This window comes from Saccopteryx leptura, chromosome 1, assembly GCF_036850995.1.
Source record: "Saccopteryx leptura isolate mSacLep1 chromosome 1, mSacLep1_pri_phased_curated, whole genome shotgun sequence".
Lineage (NCBI taxonomy): Eukaryota > Metazoa > Chordata > Mammalia > Chiroptera > Emballonuridae > Saccopteryx > Saccopteryx leptura.
In genome coordinates this window covers 128,580,537-128,605,320 of record NC_089503.1, presented here as the reverse complement: position 1 = coordinate 128,605,320, position 24,784 = coordinate 128,580,537, and the positions used below count along the sequence as shown (strand labels likewise).

General features: G+C 42.6%; 1 protein-coding gene across 1 annotated transcript; it reads left to right on the top strand.

Annotated features, from left to right (window-relative positions):
• The first annotated feature begins 5 nt into the window (after positions 1-5).
• SRD5A1 (steroid 5 alpha-reductase 1) lies at positions 6-24,367 on the top strand. Its single transcript, XM_066374753.1, has 5 exons — positions 6-535; positions 12,111-12,277; positions 17,050-17,151; positions 19,581-19,731; positions 23,987-24,367. The coding sequence occupies exons 1-5, from the start codon at positions 255-257 to the stop codon at positions 24,051-24,053; spliced, it is 768 nt and encodes a 255-aa protein (XP_066230850.1). The 5' UTR covers positions 6-254; the 3' UTR covers positions 24,054-24,367.
• The last annotated feature ends 417 nt before the right edge of the window (positions 24,368-24,784 follow it).

Genomic DNA, 24,784 nt, shown 5'->3' with positions numbered 1-24,784 from the left:
GTGGGGCGAAAGGCCTTCAGGCCCGCCTCCCGACTCTAGCCCCGCCCCCCGGGCACGGCGGGCGAGCTAGTGACTGGTCCAACTTGTCCAAGCGGCGCACCCATCGACTCGGATCCGCTCTGGGTATGATCGTGAGTCGGGCGTCGGCTGCCTGCGCTGGCTTCAAGTAACCGCGCCTCCCGCCCCCTCACCGTTGCCCTATATGTGGCCCGCCACGTCCGCCCGGCAATGGAGCGTGCCTACGATCCTCTGCGATGGAGCTGGCGGAGAGGTACCTGCTGGACGCTCTTGCCTACCTGGAGTGCGCCCTAGGCATCCTGGCCTTCGTGCTGCTCAGGCTGGTGGGCTCGCCCTATGGGCGCTACGCGTCGCAGCATTCAGGCTGGCGAGTGGCGGCGCCCACCGCCTGGGTAGTGCAGGAGCTGCCCTCGTTGGCCGTGCCGCTGTTCGTGTGCGTCGGCACCGCTGTCGAGCGCCTCCGCTGCTGGCCCAACCGCGTCCTCCTAGCCATGTTTCTCGTCCACTACGTGCAACGGTAACGGCCGGCTGCCCCGCGCCCCTCTGTGCGCCCTCGGCCCGGCTCCCTTTCCCTGCTCCGTGGCCCTCCTCTGTCTCACCTGCGCCCCTCTGTGCGCCCTCGGCCCGGCTCCCTTTCCCTGCTCCCTGGCCCTCCTCTGTCTCACCTGAGCCCCTGGCCCTCCTCCCTCTCCTTGTCGCTCGGCCAGGATCCCAGTCCCTAAGCCCCCGCCCGACTCCCTCTGCCTGTGTTCCCCGATCCCCGCCTAAAATTTGCTGCGATCTCTCTGTGCTCCTGGCTCCCTCTATGAGTTCTCTCTCGCCTTACTTGCTCCTTCCTCCATTATCCCGCCCCCCTTCCCCACCCTGGATCCTCTCCCTGCAGATCCTTCCCTGGCATCCTCTCCCTGAGGGATCCCGACTCCCGGCGTCCCTGGTGTCCTCTTCCTAACTTCCTGGCCCCACCTCAGTCCCTTCGTGCAGGGAGTTAGCTTAGAAGTAAGACTAGTCCGGAAAAGTGGGGGACACAGCGAAAACTTAAATAGGGATATTAGGAGAGCGTTTTTTGTAGAATTTCCACTTAGAAAGTGTTAGCTATACAATAATCCTGGGCTTTGTTCAAGATCGGGTGTCTGGCCAAAGATAAACCCCCTATGCAGTGTTTCTGGCTCCTTTTCTACCTTTTCCGTCCGTATTCTTGTTGTTAGTGGGACTTTCCCCTGGATAGCTGATCACCTGAATAGCTGCTTTCCTGAAGGACTTGCTAAGCAATGACTTTAAAGACAGATAAAGTCTTAAAGATGACATCCAAATCTTTTGAATTTTTTGAAGAATTTTAGATGGCTGTGTCTGAGATCTTCAGGTTCTGATAAGATGGGGCTCTCTCCAGCTTTTACATAGCTAAACCAAGTGGTTGAACAAAAGCTAGAAATAAAAATTTTAAATATTTGATTCAATAAAGAATGTTCTTTGCATGAAGAGAGCTGGGCTTACTATTCTGTGAATGAGTGCAGGTTACTCAACCTCTCTGATTTTGGATCCCACCTTACAACACCCACTGCATAGATTGATATATAGGAAGACATAAGTATGCGTGTGTGTGTGTGTGTGTGTGTGTGTGTGTGAGAGAGAGAGAGAGTCTGTCTATAATCCTCTCTTCCATACGGTTATTAGGACACGGGATTCCTGCCTAGTACATTGTGTCCTCATCTGCTTTTATGCAGGCACTGTAAATAGGTAGAGTCCATGTTCAACAAAGCCTTTCTGAGTCTTGTGCCTCTGACAATCCAAGAGTATGTCATTAAGCAAAGTTTCTGCCAGACTGCTGGATTTTTGGTAGTGTGGTTAAGCATTACCAAATTTGTGGATGCAATTGACTCTCAGTAGCTCTCTCATGTCTATGTGCACTTCTCCATATTTACATCAAAACCTATGTTTATCTGTCTGTCTGCCTGTCTGTTTCTCTAGTGGCTCAAAGCAAACTCTGGAGTCGGATTGCTAGGTGTTATCTAATCCCCATTACTTGGGACCTGAGATAGGTTACTAAGCTGCCCTCCAATGGGTTTCCCCTATATGAAACAGACACATTGATGGTACCAGCCTGTGGATTGACATTGAACAAAGGCAGCTCTATAAATGCTTGCATGGTGTTGGCAAATCTGAATGCTGAATACACAACAAATAATACCATTTTAGACTGTCATGAAGTTGGGCAGACCCACGTCCATACTCTGTGTGTCTTTCCTACTCCCTGCTGCCAGATTCTGGCACCAGTAAAGAATTTTTAAAGACATGGCATTGGATATGAACAGAGCTTTGTTCGAAGTCTGGAACAGAAGCTTTTGAACTTACAGCAGGATGTTTAATTCTTTCTGGGCTCACTCTAGTAAAAGAATGAATGCAGCTTCCAAAAGGGCTGAAGTCACTTCTAGAGTTTTACGCAAGGCTGTTGGACTAAAAGGTTGCTGGACCAAAACCCCTGGTGCCTAGATAAGAGGCTGTAGAAACTGGCCCCAAGGATTTCCCGGGTCAGGCATAGATCTTAAACTGCTGAGCTATTTTTTATTTTTAAAGTTGAACATATTACAGTGTACATAGCCTGTGTAGTTTGGGGACATTAAAGCTTTCCAAATAGAAAAGATAAACATTTCCAGTCTACCTAAGCAACTAATTTATTAAACAGTCATCTGACCTAAGTCGGTGTGCACAGGCTGTGTTTAGCACCTGGTACAGGCCATGCAGCTGAGCTGGAAACACTTAATCTAGTCCCTCGTTTATACAGGGCAATGCAGGTTAGAACAGACCTGAATAAGAGAGACTTTATGAATGAAGCGAGAATCAGGCTGGAGGCAGGAGAAGCATGATCCAGGGGATGTGCTCCAGAGAGAGGATCTGACAAGGCCGGAGTGCAGACAGAACATAGCAGATATCTGCAGGGGCCCAGTGCTGAGCTCTGAAGAGGAAGGCCAGGGCCTACCCTAGGTGAGTTTTAGTTTCCTGAGGGACTGAAGCCAGATGAAGGGGCTTCCCACAGTCAATGGGAAGGGATTGCTCTAGGAGAGGGGAAACCTGGACATCTTTATGTATTCATAGGCATACGTTTACCAAAGATTGATGTGTGTACCCAGCACTAATCACATTATTGGGGATATAGAGACAATATATGCCCATAAGGAGGCAAGGAGTAGAAGACAGATTGTGGAGAATCTGCAGGATCTCTTTGGCAGAGAGGGAGGGAAGGAGAGTCCTGACTGGAAAGAGAAGAAGAGGCATCTGTGGAGAGAAACATTCCAGGGCCCTGGTGGCGAGGGACATCTCTGGGAACATTTTAATTCATGACAAACAACAAAATCCCACTCAAGCTCATGGTATCTCTGTCTTTACCACTGGACCGGTTGAGATCCGCAGAGAGGAGAGAATTGAATGGCCCCTGGATTGCAGACTGTCAGACTCCTACGAGGCTTCTTGTGTACAGCCCCCCTAAGGTCTTTGCTCAGCAGATCTGTGACCTGGCAGGATCTGTCATCATGATGCCTCAGGGAACCTTACCTACTTCACAGCATTGTTTCTCCTGCTTGATTCTATTAATGGCTCCTTGGGGAGAACGTAGTGTCCAGCCTCACTTTTAAATGTGTCATATTGCATGTGTAACATTAAACGAGACCTGGAGGAGGTGAAGGACACTGAATCCTTGGCCCGGGCTTTCTGGATTTAAATAATCTGAGGAAGGAAAAACCTTTATGCAAAAGTGTGGAATGACAGTGAGATATCCATTGAGATCCTAATCTTGCCTTGAAAACACCAAGTGCTTATTTTAATTATGTAGTGTTATTGGGAACTGTGCAGTTTGGTCATCATTGCAAAAGAATCTTTTACAGAAGGAAAAACGAAAAAGGAACTGATCCAAATCTAGGAAGTGATGTACGTTTCAAAGATCTCAAATAAATTGTTGAGCAAAAACTCAGTCATTTATTAAAATTAACAACCACTTCCAATTGTAAACATTTAAAAATGATTGAATCTACTGTTACCTAAATGACTCCCAAATCCTAAAAAAAAAAAATGCTATCTCCTTGTTTCCCAGATTTGAGGATACAGCATTGTGTTGTCTTGGGAGGTGATGTCTAGCTGCTTTTATTTTGAAACTTAATTCATTTGCTGAATGAATGCCCTACTTCTCACTGCTAGAAAACTGTGATGTTATTACTCTAGTTTATTGAGAAAACATTTCAAGAGATAATTCTTGTTGTTCCCTATGTGATTTAAGTAGGCATGGTATTTTGGTGGTTTTAAAACCTGACTTTAAATGTTTACAGAATAGTTATTCCAAGTGGTTGGCTGCATTTGACCTCTGAAAGGGATACTTTCTGTTGGGCAGATAAAATATACTATGCTCACTTTGTTAAAGATGGCACTGCCCTCATGGAAGCCGGTCACCCAAGTGATACTATTAGTTGCCCTTCTTGCTTGGGATGGGCGTGATTTTGTTAATATGTGTTGGAGGAGGGCTTTTGTGCCAAAGGGTTTTAAAGGGAAGAGAGATCACATTCTGGGGAAGAGGATTACTTCTAGAAGGAGAGCAGAGAAGAGAGCAGATAAAGGCCACGTGGAGGAGAGGAGAAGGAGCCAAGATGGTGAAGTGCTGAAGGAGAAGCCAGTTTGTAGAGTTTGTGCAGAGAGAAGGAGATGGGAAACAGAGGTGAATAAGGCTGGTGAAGTAGATACTTTTGATTCTAGGAAACTCGGATAAGTCAGTGGCTTTCGGAGCCCTGAATGGAAAGGGAAGTGTTTTCCCACTATGTGTATTACTTGCCCGCCAGGTGCAAGCTAGGATTAAAGGTGATGGCTCACCAGTTTTTGGCTCTGTTGTTTTATTACTGGCTGTCCAAATCTAATGTGAACCTGCATGAGCCAGGCGGCTGTGATAGTGGCCGTGGCTACTGGCTTTATACTTTCCCTCAAGTCTTTTCCCTTTAGGCAGATCACCTATAGCACATGAGCATGGTGGTTGATTACCAGCTAGATGGTTTCCAGTAGGCATTACTCCTGCTCCCTTGAATAGTCTAACAAACTACTCAGTACTGCTCAGGAGAGTGAGATGGACACTTAGAACTCTGGATGTCACTCTGCAGTGAGAACAAATACTAGACCACTTTTGCTCTTTTTGGTGATTCTTTTTTTTTTCCTGGGTGCTTATAGGATACTTTTTTTTTTGGGGGGGGGGGGGTCTTAAAATTCACAGACTTCTCCACAGATTCCCTGTGTGTTTACTTCTTTGTTAATTTTGCCAGATTCTCTCTCAGCCCTTCCAATAAGCGGCTGCAGGTGTTCAGCCCAGGAAATCCATTTCTCCCTCTGTGCACCTAGTCTGTTCCGAATGTAATAGATCAGTGTGGACAAAATACTAGTCAGCATTGCCTTGGCATTGTAGGTGAACAAACCTACAGTTGAAGTACACATTATTGTAGAAACTTAGAAAATATAGTGTAACTCAGGAAAGAAAATAAAATCGCCTATAATTCTGTTACTTAGAGATAACACTGACAGTATTTTGGTGTGTCTCGTTCCTATCTCATTATTTAGTAAGTTTTATATTTATTTTTTCTACACACATAAAACATGCAAAACCTTATATCCTACTTTCAGCACTTAATATAATAATTATTTCTGGCTTAGTAGAAACACTTAATAAAAAGACTCCTAATAATTATTTAATATCCCATGGTGTGAATAGATTGTGCCAGCCCTGCCCCAGTCCTGCTTCTCACTGGGCTGGGTCCTCGTGACATGGTGGATGGGCCAGCCCGGAAGGTGACCTTGCCTTCGACCCTGCCATTTCATAGCATCTGTCTCCATTGCCCAAGTCTCCATATTCCTCTAGGCCTCCAAGCCCTGATCTGTTAAACAGGGTAGTAGTAATAGTCTTGAAGTGTCAAAAAAAGGCATGCATTGTAGGATTAGGAATTATTGGAAACCTTTTGATCTGACATTATGAGAAGCTTTTCTTTGCCATGCCTAACCTTGTAAACATACCCCAAAGGAGACAGTAGATTGCTCTGGCCATTGAATCTCCACTTAGGGTTCTGAAAGCTCTTGGTTCACCCCATCATTAAAAGTGTCCCACATTCCCTGTTGCCTTGCAAACACAAGATGTGCAAGTTTCCATGGGTAATAAAACAACTTGGTGAAAAGTAGATCTATTTGTTTATGTGGAACAGAAAGAAAATAAAATGGGCAGATTGTAACATGATGGAGAACAAGTACTGGTTTCCATCCACACCCAGCCCGATGAGTTAGGAAGTGGAATTGCTTTGTAGCTCCCTGGGACCAGGCTATTTTGCAGCTTTCAGCTTGTTATCAACAGAAAATGGATTTATAACACATTACTAAATGTTGGGCAGATGAAATATATTATGCTCACTTTGTTAAAGATGGCGCTGCCCACATGGAAGCCGTCACCCAGGTGATATTAATGTGTGTTTGGGGCGGGCTGTGGGCAGGCGGGATCCTTGTAGCCTGGGGCTTGGTTTTGGGATTAAGCCTTTCTCACCCTTTTTGATGTGGGGTGGTACAATCCTATCATGCCTCAGTGACTTTGTATTAGAGACTTTCTTATTTTGTATATTGGATTAAAGGTTTTGATTTCTACACTATAAAATGGGGGCAGAACAGGAGCTTGCTCTCTTAGTTCCTGAGATTATCATTAGAGGAGAGAGCAGAGAGGAGAGCAGAGTAAGGCCACATGGAGGAGGCCAGGAGAAGCAGCCAAGATGGCGGAGTGTTGAGTGAGAAGCCAGTTTGTGCAGTTTGTGCAGGGAGAAGGAAGGAGATGGGAAACAGAGGTGAATAAGTCTGGTGAGCTAGAAACTTTGATTCTAGGAAACTCGGATAAGTCAGTAGCTTTGTGAGCACTGAATGAGTGGGTTTTGGAGCCCAGTGTGTGTTTTTACTTGCCCGCCGGGTGCAAGCTAGGATTAAAGATGATGGCTCATCAGTTTTTGGCTCCGTTGTTTCTTTACCGACTGTCCGAATCCAATGCGAACCTGCATGTGAATGGCCACGATGGTGGCTCCTGGCTTTACACTAAACAAACTACTATTAAATCTAAGTACTTCCCAATAACTTTAAGATGATTCCCATTTTAAGAGATTTTCAACTTCTGACTTAATTCCTTTTCTCAAAGTGGGGGCAATGCTTGTTCCCCACAGTTCCTAGATGGAAGGGTGACTGAGTGCAAATAAAACAACTGTGGAAAAAGGCATTTGAATACCTGGACTGCTGTAATTGAGATGCCCTGGGCTGTGGGTCATGACAGGTGGTGAATATGTCAGTCCAGCAGGTGTGCCACCCTTTTACTGTCTGCGCCTGACCTTGCATCCCCAAGTGACCCTTCACCAGGAAAAACGGGCTGGTGTCTACTTTGGTCCTTGAGCTCAAATGAAAGCTATGCCTGGAAGCTACCCTGTCCACCCCAATTCTGGCTATTTGGCCCAAGTCAAAGGAAAACCATTCTGACAACAGCTGCGTGGATTTCCAAGGGAAAAAAGTAAAAACTAAAGGGAACAACACAGAAGAAGAAAGACAACCAGAAAATCACCAGGAGGGAGCAGAGTGCTCTGCTCTGGAAGGCTGCTGCCTCTGGAGATCTGGCTGCGAAAGACCTGTGCTCTGTCCTCGGAGCCAGGAGTGCTGGTCCACCGGGGTCCCCAGGTTTGGGGGAGTGTAGAGGTCCTGAATAGGAACTTACAACTGGGACAGAGACCGTGCCCTGAGGAAAAGGCCACTGTGGCTTTACCGACAAAAGTACTGAACACAGTACTGTGCTGTACACAGCACAATAGGGATAGAATTAGCAATTCTGATTAATCAATAGGTGGGGAAATTTGAGCTACCTCCTTACCCTTTAATCTGCTGTAAAGTAGTTCCCCTTCCTGACTTTCTCATTCTTGTCCCTGTTTCTATTGTATGTATCCATAAATACCCACAAAGACTCCTGGTCGGTCCTGTCACGAAAGCTGTATAGGGGATTGTGAGGCAGTCTCCTGTAGGTTCCTCCGTGCACTCCATGTGGTCTCCGAGGAGGACCTCCTCTTCCCTCCTGTAGCTCTGAAGGCTCACTCTTCCCTCCTGTAGCTCTGAAGGCATAGGCAGCATTGCCTGAGCCTGCCTTTTCTCCTCCTGACCTTGGCTGCCGCATCAGAGTCACAGCGTTCCTCTTCAAGGCCAGAGATAAGAGAACAAGAGAACTGTGTCATCTTTTATAGGGCCATTTCAGGTTATGACCACCTTTCTGGCATTCACGGAGACAAAGAGAGGTAAACCTCCTAAGGACCTTTATGAATGCCTTTTCCAGGTTCCCCCAGGGTACCAAATTTCCCCATGTATAAGATGTAACTTTTTTTCGAAAAATCTTGCATCTAAAAACTGGGTGCGTCTTATATAGTGGTTATAGATTATTTTGCATTTGACAATGATGAGGAGTTGTATGAATTTTATGATGACTAAAACGAGTTCAGTAACTCGTAATACATATTTTTTTCAAATTTCAGGCCCCCAAATTAGGATTGTTCTTACACACATGGGAGTGTCTTATAAATGGGGAAATACGGTATACACTGGAGAAGCCTGTGTAACTAAGAGCATTGATGATGGGTCCCCACCATTAACACAAATAAGCCTCAGGCTGCAGCATCTACCTGCAACCCAAGTGTGGGGGCTTGAACAAGGGTATTTTTCTAAGTAAATCAGAATGATGTTTCTAGAATCTGTTTTAATATAGACTAAGGATTTGAAAACTTTTTTTTAGAAAGGGGTGAGATATAAACTTTGTGAGCCAACAGACAAAATAGAGGGTATTGCATAGGTTTTTATAACAAAAATTTTCAAAAAAATTTTATTGACAAAATTCAAAAGACAATAATTTCTCAATATAGTTTTTGTCATGCAGGTATAATGAAAAGAATGGAATTCTCCTTTTAGTGGTGGATGACATTTCACTTCATTGGGCTTCCAAGTGTTCCCTATTAAAAAAAGGCAAAAAAATCTTTTAGTGCTGATCTTCAATGAGATATTATCTTAGAGAATGTCCTTTCACACAGGTAGGCACTGCCAAATATTGATATCAGTCCATGAGCTTATTATTTTAATTGAGCTTATTCATTGCTTGAAAGGCATTTATGAAATTCTATTAGATTATTCCCTTGATATTTGCCTTTTAGTGTGTCATTACTTTGTAGATTAATATCTCCCAAAGATTAGGTGATAACTCCTCAAATGTACAGTTAAATGATTTTTGAAATATGAAATTCAGGTTCAAAAAAGTGAAGTTTGAATTTAGAAATTTCATTAACTGCAAATTTCTGTAAAAATGGAGACATCACCCTCCTTTTCAAAAAATTTTAACTGCATAAAAAGTATATAAAGCAGCTTGATGTGAGTTGCAAGTCAAACAATGTCAGTTGTCATTGAAATGCCTTTAACAGTATACTGTATTTCCCCATGTATAAGATGCACCCTTTTCCAAAAAATTTGGGGTCTAAAAAATGGGTGTGTCTTAGATAATGGTGTGGCATTTCAAATGCCATAGATGGAACTGAGGACGAGGCAATATATGAAGACAGTGATTCGTCATCAGACACAGATGAGGACAAACTAATGGATGGGAGTTTTGACAGTGATGAGTTTTATAAATTTTATGATGAATAAAACATGAGTTCAATACTTTATGTAATACATTGTTTTCAAATTTTGGACCCCATAATTAAGGTGCGTCTTATACCTGGAGAAATATGTTAAGTTTTGCACATAAGGGGTGGTTTTCCTATAATTTTGGGTTGAATTCACAAAGAAACATGATCAAGTCTGTGGCAAAACTAATTTCCAAAGCCCTTTAAAATTAAGTGGGTAAGGACAGTTTTTTTCATTAAAATGTTTTTTGTCTCAGGTTGAGCTCAAAATAGGGTGACGTCTGGAGGGAATGTCAAATTCATTGTTGACCCTAGTGGTTCAGTCACATGCAATAGATTGTTCTGGAAAGTACTTGTTGATACAGGGAGTAGCATTAAACAGCATACATCTTCACAAGTTTTGTAAATGCAAAATGGGTACATTTTTCTGTTCCACACATTTTTACCACCATTCATTGTAACACTTAACAGATTCCATTTGGATTGTACAGAATTTGTGTTTTCTCAACTTCTTTGGAAATATGCTGACCTCCAGCTCTATGCAGACCATTTTGAGAGCCTCATTTCTCGGTTATATCAACCTCTGCATTGACTCCTAGATAAACAGCTAAGTAGTATCAGTGACAGCCGTGGACCCAACAAGAGTCAAGGAATACTGCTCACTCAGTCTTCTGCCTTGTTTTTTAACTGACTCTTGGCATTGCTCCTGGTGTCCCAACTCCTTACGCAGCTGCTCTCACAGAAAGGGTAGTCATATTAAACAAGTTTGTATCCTCCAGACATGCTCCTTTGGCTGCTACTGCAGCTAATTAAATCCCCAAGAGTGTATGGCTTTCCTTGCTTGACTAACTAGTGAGCCACTAGGTTATTTCCTGTGGTTTTGGCCTCATTTTCATTTCTTCTGTAAAGAAATTCTGTGATGAGATTCTGTTTTAAATTCTCAATTTTTCTGACCTTTCCTGTGAGTTGGGGATACTCTGATGAACGGGTAGTCTGATAATGCCAACCTCTAGTATGTTCTCTTGGCATAACTGTCATGTCATGCATACCAAAGAATGCTTTGCCATCTGCAATAATGTCCACAGTCCACTGTGCCTTCAAAGTTGAAGAGTTCACTTGTCTTGATGTGATGGGTATTGCTGATAATGAAATAAGTTAAATGTGTGATACAAGAATATGCATGGCACCTGAAACACTATCACGGTGATTGGCAGTGCAGCAAGCAGCCACACAAAGGGATGAAATTGCCATGTATAGGCTCTGTCACAGCTACTCAAGTCTGCAGGTATAGCTGCAGAACAGCCATAGACAGTGTATATATACACAGGTGACCAGGCTGTGTTTGAAAATCACTTTATTTACAGCTACTGAAACTTGAATTTCATATACTTTTCATGTGTCACGAAATATTCTTCTGATCCCCCCACACACTATTTAAAATTCTTAGCTCACAGGCTATACAAAAACAGGTGGTAGACTAGATTTGCTGATACCCAATCTAAGCTCAGGTTGCTACACAGCCCAGGACATTAGTGACAGAGGAGGAAAGGAGTGTGAGGGAAAAACAAGACGTTTGCATTCCCCCTTTACAAGGTTCCAGCCAGTGTTTGCCAGCCTTCAGAATTCAGCCCTTGAGACTGAATTGGGAGAACAATCAGACACAAGCCGCCCTCCATGGTTCTCATACCTGGGAGAGAAGTATTAACTACATTTGCAGAATGTTTCCTCAGAGTTGCTTAACACTTCATTCATCTATAATTTAGAAGCGTGTGCATCCTCTTTTTTTCATAAGTTTCTCATTTTTTGTTTTTATATGTTTTTCTCTTTAAACCTAAGCCATTGTGGTATAGCAGAAGAGCATGGTTTTTGAATTACCCAGATTGATACGCTCACCACTTATTAGTCCTGTGACCTTGAACAGATTACATAACCACTTCGAGTCTTAATCTCATCTTCTGTGGAGTGTGTGTAAAGTGTGTGCTTTGTAGGTAGATGCGAGGCCTTAGAGGGGATAGGTGCTTAGTGAGGGAGACTCATGTGTGATGCTGATGGATGATGAAATGGTGTCCCCAGGTTACTGCTCAGACTAGAACGAGCTATGGGTTTTAGGATAGTAGAGATTTTGATAGCCTTGAAACCTTCAGTTTTCTCTAACTTAACAAGTGTCTCTTTCACATTCTGTACAATGAAAATTCGGGTTTGTGCACTATGATGTACATTATTGAAACATGGTTAATTTTTTACCTAGAAATTGTGCCTTAACAGATAGAGTAAATCAGATAAGTGTCATTGAGAATGACTTTTGTACAGGGAAGCAAGATTAAAACTGCAAGACACTTAAAATAGAATTGCACAAATATATTCTTTATTGTTTTTATTTTTATTTGTTTCTGTTTTTTGTTTCCTAAGGTCCTTGATTTTCCCATTTCTTATCCGAGGAGGGAAGCCAATACCATTGTACTCATGTGTAATGGCATTCGTTTTCTGTACCTATAATGGCTACATGCAAAGCAGATATTTAAGCCAATATGCAGTGTATGCTGATGACTGGCTCACTGACCCTCGATTTCTAACAGGTGGGTGACCTTAGTGATACACTTCATCATTTCAGTTATCACTTCAGTTTCCAAGTCCCAGTGTTTCCAGTTAGAAAGCCCTCACTTTTTTGTGTGTGTGTGACGGACAGAGTGAGAGAGGGACAGAAAGACAGGAAGGGAGAGAGATGAGAAGCATCAATTTTTCATTGCAGCACCTTAGTTGTTCCTTGATTGCTTTCTCATAAGTGCCTTGATCAAGGCAGGGGTAGCTACAGCAGAGTGAGTGACCTCTTGCTCAAGCCAGCAACCTTGGTTTCAAGCCAGTGACCTTGGGCTTCAAGCCAGCGACCTTTGGGTTCAAGGCAGCCACTGCGGGGTCATGTCTATGATCCAAGCTCAAGCCAGCAGCCCCATGCTCAAGCTGACGACCTCAGGGTTTCGAACCTGGGTTCTCCGCATCCCAGTTAGACATTCTATCCACTGCATCACTGCCTAGTCAGGTAAGTCCACACTTCTCGACAGAGCAAAAAAGTCTGATGGTTGGTGACCTAGCTGCCAGTAGTGGGGAGGGGTGGGGCTGGAGTTCCCCGGGGAGAATCAGGCTGTCCCACTGTCCTAGCAGCTGGACATGATGCAGGTGCATATCATCTGCGCCCACCCAGACACTGAAAGTGCAAATACCTGTTCTTGAGGCGAGCTTACCTGTAGCAATGAGCAGCGGGAGGACTGAGGAAACTCGGCCTCTAACTGGCCATGTTACCTAAGGCAGCCGTGCACCTCCTGCAGTTTGTCCTGGACGGTGAGGAGAAAGTCTGACTGCCTCTGCTTCCAACAAAGCAGTTAGATATTTATGAGTACACTAAGTTGAGTAAACTTTTACATTTGGGAAGTTCTGAAATTTTAAAATTTTTATCAATTACCGTAAATTAATGTACCTTTCCAAGTTCTAATTATAACTGAGTTCTGAGCAAAACTGGAAATAAAATAGTAGCCATCAAAAATATTTGCAAGAGCATTAAAAATAGATGATCTTGGGGCTCTTGGGTATAAGGAGATTCTTTTATATGTTTATGTAGTTTGTCCTCCTAGATGTAGGGAAAACATCTAGCACATTCAGATGTAACTTGCCCACATAGCTGCATACTATGAGATATGAAATTTTGCCTCCAAGTTTTTTGTTTTTTGTTTTCTTTCTCTGCATCTTTCTGAAGCTGGAAACGGGGAGAGACAGCCAGACAGACTCCCGTATGCGCCCAACCGGGACCCACCCGGGGCACGCCCACCAGGGGCGATGCTCTGCCCACCAGGGGGCGACGCTCCGCCCCTCCGGGGCGCTGCTCCCCCTCGACCAGAGCCACTCCAGCGCCCGGGGCAGAGGCTAAGGAGCCACCCCCAGCGCCCAGGCCATCCCCCGCTCCAATGGAGCCCCCGCTGCTGCGGGAGGGGAAGAGAGAGACAGAGAGGAAGGAGGGGGGGCGGAGAAGCAAATGGGCGCCTCCCCCACGCGCCCCGGCCGGTAACCGAACCCGGGTCCCCCGCACGCCAGGCCGACGCAACACCGCCGAGCCAACCGGCCAGGGCCTGCCTCCAAGTTTTAAGCTACCCTTCCCCTAAGCTCCACAAAGTTACCTAACATTTCATTTGCTTTTGTGTCTGTATAAATTCTAACATTTTATAGTACTTTGTTGTTGATGATGAACTACTTTTACATTTCTCAGTCATAGTTTTTGCTGTGAATTAAAATTTTATTTCCAGGGCAGTATCCTGGTCATACCTAAGAATTCTTACTAGGAAGGATCTGCTTCCTCATTTATCAAAGGAAAGATGGATGAGAAAGTTTCTCAAAGTTCTCTTCTGGCCTGGCCTGTGGTGGTGCAGTGAATAGAGTGCTGACCTGGAACGCTGTGGTCACTGGTTGGAAACCCTGGGCTTGCCCAGTCAAGGCATATACGACAAGCAACCAATGAATGAAGTAACTACTGCTCATCCCCATCCCCTGTAAAATAGTCAATAAGTACAATCTTTACCTATTAAATTTAAAAATAAATGTCAATATTCTCCCTGCCTACCTAGCCTTTAAAAAAATCCTTTTCAAGCTCCACAAATTTATGCCTCCATGAAACACTAAACTCTTATATTGTTTGTAAACTATTCCCAAATACCTTCTTGATTTACCTGCTTTTAGACAACCCGATTATTTTCTGCCCCAACTAGTAGAAGCAGGGGAAAGAACAGGCTTGGCCATCAGCCAGGAGCTGCCCGCAAACGTGCGTTATGCTTCCCAAACATCCTAGGAAGGGTAGAAAGGCCCTTTCACAGGAGAAAGGGACAATCAGAGGGCTAAGCGACTGGCCCACGATCTAAATTGAATAAATAGCGGAACAGGGTTTCCAGAAGTAGGTAAGGAAGGACAAGAGGAAAAGGATTTTATTTTTAAATCTAAAAGATAGGGGGTTTGCCTGATAGGCAATGACGCAGTGGATAGAGTGTCCGACTGGGATGCCAAGGACGCAGGCTCGAGACTCTGAGGTTACCAGCTTGAACGCGGGCTCATCTGGCTTGAGCAAAAAGCTCACCACCTTGGACCCAAGGTCGCTGGCTCGCGCAAGGGGTCACTGGGTCTGCTGAAGACCCGTGGTCAAGGCACATATGAGAAAGCAATCAGTGAACAACTGTGTCACAGCGAAAAACTGATCATCTCTCTCCGTTCCTGTCTGTCTGTCCCTATCTATCCCTCTCTCTGACTCTCTCTCTGTCCCTGTAAAAAAAAAAAAAAAGACAAGGGGTTTAATGTTTATTTGTGATTCTCACAGGAATCATTTCTATAATGAATTGTTTGAATAATTTTGATGAACAACAACAAAACGAATGAATTGTTTGTTCTGTGAATTTGAATATTACTGTATTTCCCCATGTATAAGACACTTCCATGTATAAGACGCACCTTAATTTTGGGGCCCAAAATTTGGAAAAAAAAATATATTACATAAAGTTATTGAACTCAAGTTTTATTCATCATAAAATTCATTAAACTCCTCATCACTGTCAAAACTCTCATCCATTAGCTTATCCTCATCTGTGTCTGATGATGAATCATTGTCTTCAAAAAGTGCAAAAATAATCACGAAAAGGTGGGAAATGCAAGTAAAAAATGTACAACCACTGTATAAGACTCACCCAGTTTTTAGACCCCAAAATTTTCGGCGGAAAGGTGCGTCTTATACATGGGGAATATGCTATTTAAAATAGCTATGCAGATGCCTTGGAAGCTGGTATAAAATTTAAGGCACCAATAAATTATATACAGACCTCTTGGCTTCTTTGGAATTGAGCAGAAGGAATTGAAAATGAGAGATAAATACCAATTGGGAAACAAACTCTAGGTTTTTCTTTTTATGTTATATTTATTTCATAGACTTTAAAAAAGTTTTTTGTAAAAAAACAAACATGAAACTATGTGAATAATTAATTGTTACATCTGATTCTTACCACAAAGAGTTAAGCAAATAATAATGATAACCTAACAAAAATTTTCCAGAGCAGTAAAAGTTGTTAATCTCAAAGATTTTATACAAAGATTTTAAGATCCCAGCACCGGAATTAAATGTTTAGCTTAGATGAGCAGAAATACTAGTTTCCCTGCCAATCCAGGCAGTAAAGGGAGCTTGTCTCTTAAAAGAGGAATAAAATAAGCATGGACTTTTGAGAACATGATTCTTTCTGAAACCTCAAACTGGGCACCACATCACTTAGCAGTGACATATGGAAAAGCAAAAAAAAAAAAAAAAGGTGACGTAGCTATAAATTTACAGATTCGATAACTAACTTATAAAACATATTACCAAATTTGGTACAAAGTGTTTAGAAAGAAAGCAGCCTAAAGTGGAATCAGAAAGAGGAATTCTTGAGACCTTTACCATAGACCAGAGTGCTTTATGTGTCCTTGTTGTAACTCAAAAGAACTACTACTGCCATTGTGATGACCAGTGAGTAATTAATAATAATGTTATTCCAAGTGTACCTTTCTTTCATGCCACCATAAAGCAACATCTGCCTTTCACATTTTTTAAATATCTCAGAACAATCAAATTAAAATTTTTATCAAGTCATTTCTTTCATAAAACAATATTTTGCCTTTTCTTGTTGGATTGATTGATGTGATACTAATAAGTCTCCTATAAGTGATGACAAACCTCTGAAGATTTTTAGGAATGGGAAGGAAAGCATTCAAGAAGGTATGGGGTTCAGGAAGAGCGTGCAATGGCAGCAGATTTTGTTGAGAGCTGAGGCAGATGAACAGACCTAGGAGTGCTATCTGATGAGTGAGCAGGAAGTCAGCCCTGCGGAAAGCCATGGATGTGCATGAGAATATTCAAATAAGGCTATAAAAAAGAGAGAAGGGTGGGATTTGCTGGGAAAGCACCCCTCCAGGGCTCTGTGTGTATCATGACAGGGCACACCTTGAGGTGTCGCCTCTCCTCTTACTGAAGTGGCAGTGATGCCTCACAGTTTTTATGACTGTAAATCATATTTCTAATCATTCCAGTCATTCTGAAAACAGATGTGGTCATCAGGTGAAACTATTTTGACTAGATCAGACAATTAATATTATTAGAAAAACAAAACCCAATTGACCATACCTGAGAGCAATAATTCTTTCTAATAAAGAACAATATTATAATGATTTTTACTATCAATTAGTGATTATATATATTATACTGAAGGACTACAGTGATTCTGTTTACTCAGGCATAGGTTTGTAATTTTGTAGTCTATCAACCATAATACTTTTGTGTATTTTTTTCCTTCAGGTTTTGTCCTGTGGTTACTAGGCATGCTGATAAACATTCACTCAGATCACATCCTAAGGAATCTCAGGCAGCCAGGGGAGACTGGATACAAAATTCCAAGGGGTATGTTGTGAAAATGGAGAATTCATTCCAAAATTGCATTGCATGACTCCTTGCTGTTTTTGTTTTGCCAACTCTAATAACTAAAATGTGGTATGTATTAGTTTTCAAAGTGAGCCATTAGTATAATAGCAGTCACTATGATTATTGTTTAATTAAAATGAATTCTGGCAAGTTGAATGGTTATTAACCAGAAAGAAATCTCTAGTGCTCTCTGTTTGGAAAGAGAGAGTATGGGGAAGAATTTATGGTTTTCAAGGGGTGTTTAAAACTTCATTTTTAAAAATACTATAGAATGAATACCTTGACTGACCCTTCCTTTGAAAACAATTAAAAATGTTTTATGAAATTTGGGGAAGGGGGGGCTCAAGTTTCTTTATCTATAAAATGGAGATGATAAAATCTACTTTCTTGACTTAGCTAAGAGCTATTATATATTATTTCCCATAACATATAAAGGGCTAGCCTGACCAGGCGGTGGCGCAGTGGATGGAGTGTCGGACTGGGACACGGAGGACTCAGGTTCAAAACCCCAAGGTCACCAGCTTGAGCCCAAGGTTGCTGGCTAGAGAAAGCGGTCACTCAGCCTGCTGTAGCCCCCTGGTCGAGGCACATATGAGAAAGCAGTCAATGAGAAACTAAGGTGCCGCAACAAAGAATTGATGCTTCTCGTCTCTCTCCCTTCCAGTCAGTCTGTCCCTCTCTGTCTTTCTCTATCTCTGTCACACAAAAAAATAAATAAGTAAAATTTTAAAAATTAGAAAAAAAACATATAAAGGGGCTGATATTAAGTCAATAAGAAAAACGCAATCAAACCATTAGATGCTCAACATCAAGAAAAACCTCTATCTACCCTTTTCATCTTATTTTCAGCTACTTCCCGGCACAGTTTCAGTATACCAAATTATCCTAGTCCATATTCTCTTTAATTTGGCTCTGTACTTCATGGTCCAGTGCTTTGCTGTCACTGGATGAAATTTTTAAAGTCTTTTTAAATGTATCAGTGTGGTGCCAAGGAAGTCATCATCAGAGGGCAAAGTCTGAGTTCTAGAGTCCAGAATGCACCTGTGAGAATCTGTGGCTGACAGCTTCCCATCGTGCTTTGCAGCCCAAATTTACACCACTTAGAGGGTCTGAAAAACCTCATGCTATGAATTAGGATCCACGTGGTCCTGGCGGGTGGTGTCTTTATGCATGAGCCAGGTCACACCCAGGTTCCACAAACCGTGTGGCAAGGAATAAGAGCCACATTTGAAGGTTGCAGAAGCAGTGAAGAAATGGGCACCAAGAGTAACAGCACGATCAAACATGAGAGACCTCAGGTCTTCAGGTTAATAGGAACAGATTATACAGTGAAGACTTAAATGTGTAAAAAAGGATTGAAGTTATGAGTAAAAAAAGGTATATACTATTAAAAGAACTAAGTAAATATAAGTTAAAAACCAGTAGAGCTTCTAAAAAATAAAAAAGTAGGTAAGACTAAAACTTCAATGGATCTGCAAAGCACACAGCCACACTTGGTCTGGAATCCTTCTACTTACCTACCGGGAAACATACTAGGAGAATAGCAACATTAGGAAAATCTACATATCTCAAATGATCATCGGCAGAATATGCAGCTCTGCTCTCTGGCCTCAGGGCCTTTGCTTCTCCTGCCTGGAGGGCTCCTAACCCAGTAACTACAGCTCAGCATTCTCAGGAAGTCCGGGATCAAACCTCACGTGCCCAGGGAGCCCTGTTCTAACCACGACCTCCCTTTACCCCCAGCTTGACTTCTGGACTCTCTTGCACTGCTTTTCTCCCCACAGAACTGCACACCTCCTGCCATGCCCTATGCTTTCCTTGTTCATTACAGTGATCTTTAATGTTTCAGACGTGGGGGGTGAGGGTCTTATCCACAGTGCACCCTAAGTGCCTAGACCAGGGTCTGGTCCATAATGTAGACTTGATGAATCGGTAAAGATTTGATGAGTGTGTGAGTGAATAAGTGAGTGAATGTATAAATGAATAAATCTGTCCTTGAAAATTACTGTTTTCTTCCATTTTTAGTCCAGAATTCTATACAAGTTCATTTTATTAAGCTAGTTCATTAATTGCTATTCTGTGTTCTCCATCCTTTCTTAGGTGTTGTCAGTTTGATTCATTAACCAATGAAGTGATATATATTAAAGTATATAAAAATTGTAGCACTTTCTATTCAGGTAAATAGATAGGTATTGATAAAGGTAGATAGTTACTACCAGAAATTGTGATATGAAATCATAAAACTAGTAATGTTGGATGTGTTTCATTGATTAAAATTCTGTAAATGTTGTATTTTCCCATAGTTGAATTTATGTTCTCCAAGTAAGCACTCACCGTTACTTTTTAAGTCAGTATTTCCTTGGGCATACTTTGTAGTCAATGCACCGCTGGTCTGTGCTTTCTTCCAGGAGGCTTATTTGAATACGTAACTGCAGCCAACTACTTTGGAGAAGTGGTGGAGTGGTGTGGCTACGGCCTGGCCAGCTGGTCTGTGCAAGGCGGGGCTTTCGCCCTCTTCACCCTGTGTGTTTTGCTCACCATAGCACAACAGCATCACCAGTAAGTTTTAAAAACACTTTTAACATTTTAAATCTGTTCTCTAATCTTATTGTACCACCAGTTTTCAGGTTAGATTTTTGAAATGGTAATATTAATTTGAATTGCTGAATCTCTGTTTCTACCATGCTTTGGCTAAAAAGGACAAAACCACGCAAATATCTGAAGAATAACCCCGCTTTAAAGAATCAGCAGATACACATCAGCATTATCATTTTGTCCATCCTGTTTGAGTTTATGCTGCTGGACTCTAGACTCTATGGTCAAGTTAAATGTCAAGTCGGGAATTTGGGATCTGACCTGGAGCACGCTGAGTAGGAGGAGGAATGCTGACTGTGCAGTAACGAGCACAGAGGACCTGCAGCTGAAGGGAAGGCCCACATCCTCCCCACAGCGCCCCTTCATGCAGGTGCTCTCCACTGTGCTGACCGGGGGTCTTGCTGGACTCCGGGCTCTGTGCACCCCCACCCCCACATCACTTCCAAATGCTTTCTTGAGAACCAGAAAGATTCATTCCCTAAACAGGCTTGGCTGAAATAATATGTCACCACTTTAGACTATACATTATAAAGTTCTAGAAAATGAATTAAACAAAGCTAGATTTCGTGCACCAACAGTGATGACAACAGCCAGCTAATCTCTGCCCAGAGTGAGGTCCTGTGTTCCTGGGAATCTGTGCTTCTCTTCCTCCTCCTCCTCAACCACCTTCCAATGGCTGCCATTGCCTCTGGGGGAAGATGCTACTCCTGGACATTTGTTATGTTGTGCGTACATTTTAAGAAGCAAATAGTGACTAGTTTCTAATAATAAAAATAAATGAGATGATGCTGCTATTTTAAGAAACTAGGTCAGGGGAAGATTAAACAAGAGCATGCCAGGTCACTTACAAGGATCTTTCCTCAAGTGAAAATGGGACAGGAAAATCCCTCTCAGCATTTGAATATGAAACATACAGAAATAGAAAATACATAATTCCATTTTCCAAAGTATTCTTTGCAAAAAGATTCAAGAGTTGAAAGCGTTCTTTGTCATTTGTTTGATGTTTAAATTAATGGTGCAAAACTAATTTTAATTGCTAAACAATGGGTCAATTCAGTTTAGTAAACAGTGTTTACAAATGTTGGCTTTTCAAGCTGAGGACAAAAATGAATGCTATCCTTTTCTTTCTTGCTCATAATCCAGTGAACCTAACTAATTAATTAGCCCATCAGATAAACTGATTGCAAAAGAAGACAGTCCACAGGGCTGTTTATGCACCAAAGCAGCATTTTTGTTTGTTTGTTTTTTTCTTTTTATTTATTCATTTTAGGGGGGGGAGAGAGAAAGAGAGAGAGAGAGAGAGAGGGAGGGAGAGAGAGAAAGAGAGAGAAAGGGGGGAGGAGCAGGAAGCATCAACTCCCATATGTGCCTTGACCAGGGAAGTGCAGGGTTTCGAACCGGCGACTTCAGCATTTCAGGTCGATGCTTTATCCACTGTGCCACTGCAGGTCAGGCCCAAAGCAGCATTTTGTTACAATAGATTTCTGTCTATAACAGCCTGACATGAAGTATGTAATTCATAAATGATTATCTTGATCATTAAGCTCTACGTCAGACACATTGCATCAAGTGTGCCAAGTGCTAACAGATATTCTGGTTGGAGGGCAAAATGTCAAGGCATTGTAAGGAGGCATGCTTTCACATGGCTTCCTTCTCACCAGCCTTGGGCAGCCATGCTTATGCACTGGACTAGAGTGCAGGCCACACATACTTCTGCAATTGTGAGGTGACAGGCTGAGTACCGGTGTGGACTTGTCACGTCACAAAGCTGCGCCTTGCAGCCCGGCCAGCAAGGACAGCCTTTGAGGAGAGGCTCTGTTGAAATAAGGAATAATCACATGCTTACCTATTTGTTAAGTTTAATATCACTTAAAAAATGAATTTCATGTGTCTTTAAAACACTCTGATGGATAGTGTAATGATGTGAAACCAAGGACATACAAGAATATCTTTATGAAATGCTGCCTTGGTCTCACAGACTTAACACAAAGAGCGTGACTTGTGAGCACTTGAAAAATGTTGATTCAGTGGTCACAGACCTGTCTCCACCAGAGAAAGACTTCCACAAGGGAAATTTGGGAACAGGAAGCTGGTCATGAGCCAGAAAAACAGTAAGTGCTTTGAAGAATTCTCTGACTTAGCGTAACCTGAATGTGATGAACTAGGCAGTCCTTGGCTAGTACTTTCAACCAGAAGGCGAGGGGGCATTAGTTCAGACCCAACAATAACAAAATCCAGACCAAAATTTTGTATCCAGCCCTGGTAGGCGTCACAGAAGTATCAGCTTTTTGATTCTAGAGATAGAAACATGAGTGAGAAAAACAATAGAAATCATGCTGCTTGTCTTTGAAAAGTCTTTATGCATATGTCCATATTTATAAATCTTCAAACAGAACTTGAGGTGGATCTGTGATCTCAATGATTAAATACTTGAGAAAATTTTACTCTAATGATTGAACAAAGTATATATATATTATTCCTACAGAATAGTTTCTGTGAAATAAATTGAACGTATTTAACAAACACAGCCTACTGGAAATTCTGCTCTGACAAAGGTTCCCTGTACCAGCATGAGGCATCCCACCTGCTGCCCAGCCCAGCACATCACTGCAGGGCTGTCGTGGGTCCTCACAATCCTGCAGGCAGGTGTGGGCATGGCTGTCCTGATTATTCAAAGTTTAAGCTGTCCTTTGCTTCCCCTCTTGCCCTTTTGAGGCTAGTGTGCCCCTCTTCACCAGACAGTTTCTAGGAGAGAGGAACTCACCACTGCCTCTCCTGACACAGTGCCTGGTGCTGCTGACTTGTAGGGAAGCTCTTAGAAATTTGCTCATGGTCCATGTCCTAGGTCCGCAGTAGGCTGTCTTAGTCCATTCAGGCTGCTATAACAAAAATACCATAAACTGGGTCCTTCTAAAAAACAAACATGTACTGCCTATGATTCTAGAGGCTGGAAGCCTGAGATCAGGGTGCCAGTTTGGTTGGGCTCTGCTGAAGGCCTTTCTGTGTCCCCACATGGCAGCAGGAGCAAGTAGCTCTCTGGGGCCTCTGTGCTCAGGGCACTAATTCCATCCATCATGTGCTCCAGCCTCAGGACCTAAAGGGGTTACACATCCAGAGTGTTGCACAGGCCTATGAAAACGTTCCACGACTAATGAGAATTATGTATACTATGCACTTTTACACACTTTGTGCTGCTGTTGTCTGTGGCCATATCTGCCATGGGCACACTTGTCTGCAGCACACCACTGAGCTCGACACGGTCGCTATTGCTATCCTTGACCCGCAGGTCCACTGCCCAGTTCCTCAGGACTTTTCTCAGGACGTGTACTTTTGGGTGTAGAGAACTGCATCTGAAAGTAAACATGGTGATTTCCCATGTTTCTCTGTGTGTGGATGACATCGAAACTCTCCAAACTTTGAAATCAACAGGACTCTGCTCACTCACTTTGTGTGCTCTTGTCACAAACTGTTGCCATGTTAATATTGATAATAGCTAATCCTTTCCTAGTATGATTTTTAGTCTGTTTAGCATTCTTTTGTGCATATGGAAACTCTGTTTTTCTGTACATTTCTTCATCTTGTAAAATTATTTTCAATTTTTACTCTATCCACTTAGTTTGCACCCTCCCCAACTAGCTGTTACCCCAAAATGAATGAGCGTGCCTTTGTTAATATTATGTATACCAATACAGAAAATACCTGTTTGTTCTGAGCGCTAGGGCCAATTATGAATGACCCCATGTTGCATTGTCCCGAGTCTGTCTGAGAGTCACCTGGTTGGGTGCCTTTTCTATAAACCCTGTGTCTGCTGCAGTAGCTCTCTCCTGAGGACTAGAGAAAGCTGTCAAATCACCAGAAGATAATTAAGATACACCTACTGGGTGTCACCCCTCCCCCAGTCTGCATGCTTTCTGGGTCTGGAAAGATGGCTTCCCCATATGCTAATCAGCATCTTTATCTCACACCACTAATTTTTCTTGGCAATATAAAAGTGAATTATATGGGTCATTTCTTGTGAATCATACTTTATAGTCACATATATTTAATTATTCATGGCATAGACAAAATCAACCTATGTATCTGAAATGCCAAAGTTTTTATTACTGCTTTTAAAAGCTCTGTATGCCTTTATGATAAAATATATTGTTCCTTTTGTTAGCATCAGTCACTTAAGTGACAAAATTATTTCCTTTTTTAATTTTCTTTTTTCTTATTGTAGGTGGTACCTTGAGAAATTTGAAGACTATCCGAAATTCAGAAAAACTATAATTCCATTTTTGTTTTGAATTATCTTCAACTTGAAGCTCTTGATGGTGTTTTTCTAGAGATTATATAAATGAATTATATCTCTAATTTTTGTGCTATTTATCTGTTTGAAGATTTGTCCAAGGAATTATTTCCCTAGTAAATTTGTAAAATACCTAATAACAAATTAATCAAACTGAAATGCAGGTTGAAGTATTATAGTGCATACCAGGACAGGAATCTGGAGCTCTGGGTCGTTACTGCTGACCATTTCTCTGATTTTGGGCTTACCTCTTTTGGTTATGTCCGGCCAAGTATGCACAAAACCAGAATGTATGTGCCGTCTTTGAAGGCCTCTGTGGAACAAAACCTTCCACTAACCCCCTAGAACACTTTTTTCAAGGTCAAATGCAATGTTGTCTCTTCCCCCTATAGAGGGATGATCTATTTTCTAGGTCCCTCTCATCTCACTGGTCAGAGAAGCCTCGGGTACCCACGGTGTAGTCAGGGACCTACGGAAACGCATGGGCTCTTCCTGTTGGATGCTGTGCAGGTAGAGATTAGGGATGGAGAAAGGAGACGCAGGAGGTCCAACTGAGGCCTGGACAAAGGGCACCTGCAGCTGCTCTAGCCTGGCCCGCTCTGTGACTGTACTGGCAGTGCAGGACCCTAGGGCATTTATAAAAGCAAACTACTCTGTCCCCCACAAAAGGGACTTTGTGGAAGCCCACAGGTGGGAGCAGGTGGGTGCAGCAGGGCTGCCCCACCTCCC

What these genes read in the sequence shown, in the direction of transcription:
- SRD5A1 (XM_066374753.1), top strand. Translation starts at nt 255, where the DNA reads ATGGAGCTGGCGGAGAGGTACCTGCTGGACGCTCTTGCCTACCTGGAG. An exon ending in CTCGTCCACTACGTGCAACG is followed by an intron (nt 536 to 12,110) that starts GTAACGGCCGGC and finishes TTGTTTCCTAAG; the next exon opens with GTCCTTGATTTTCCCATTTC. An exon ending in TGACCCTCGATTTCTAACAG is followed by an intron (nt 12,278 to 17,049) that starts GTGGGTGACCTT and finishes TTTTTCCTTCAG; the next exon opens with GTTTTGTCCTGTGGTTACTA.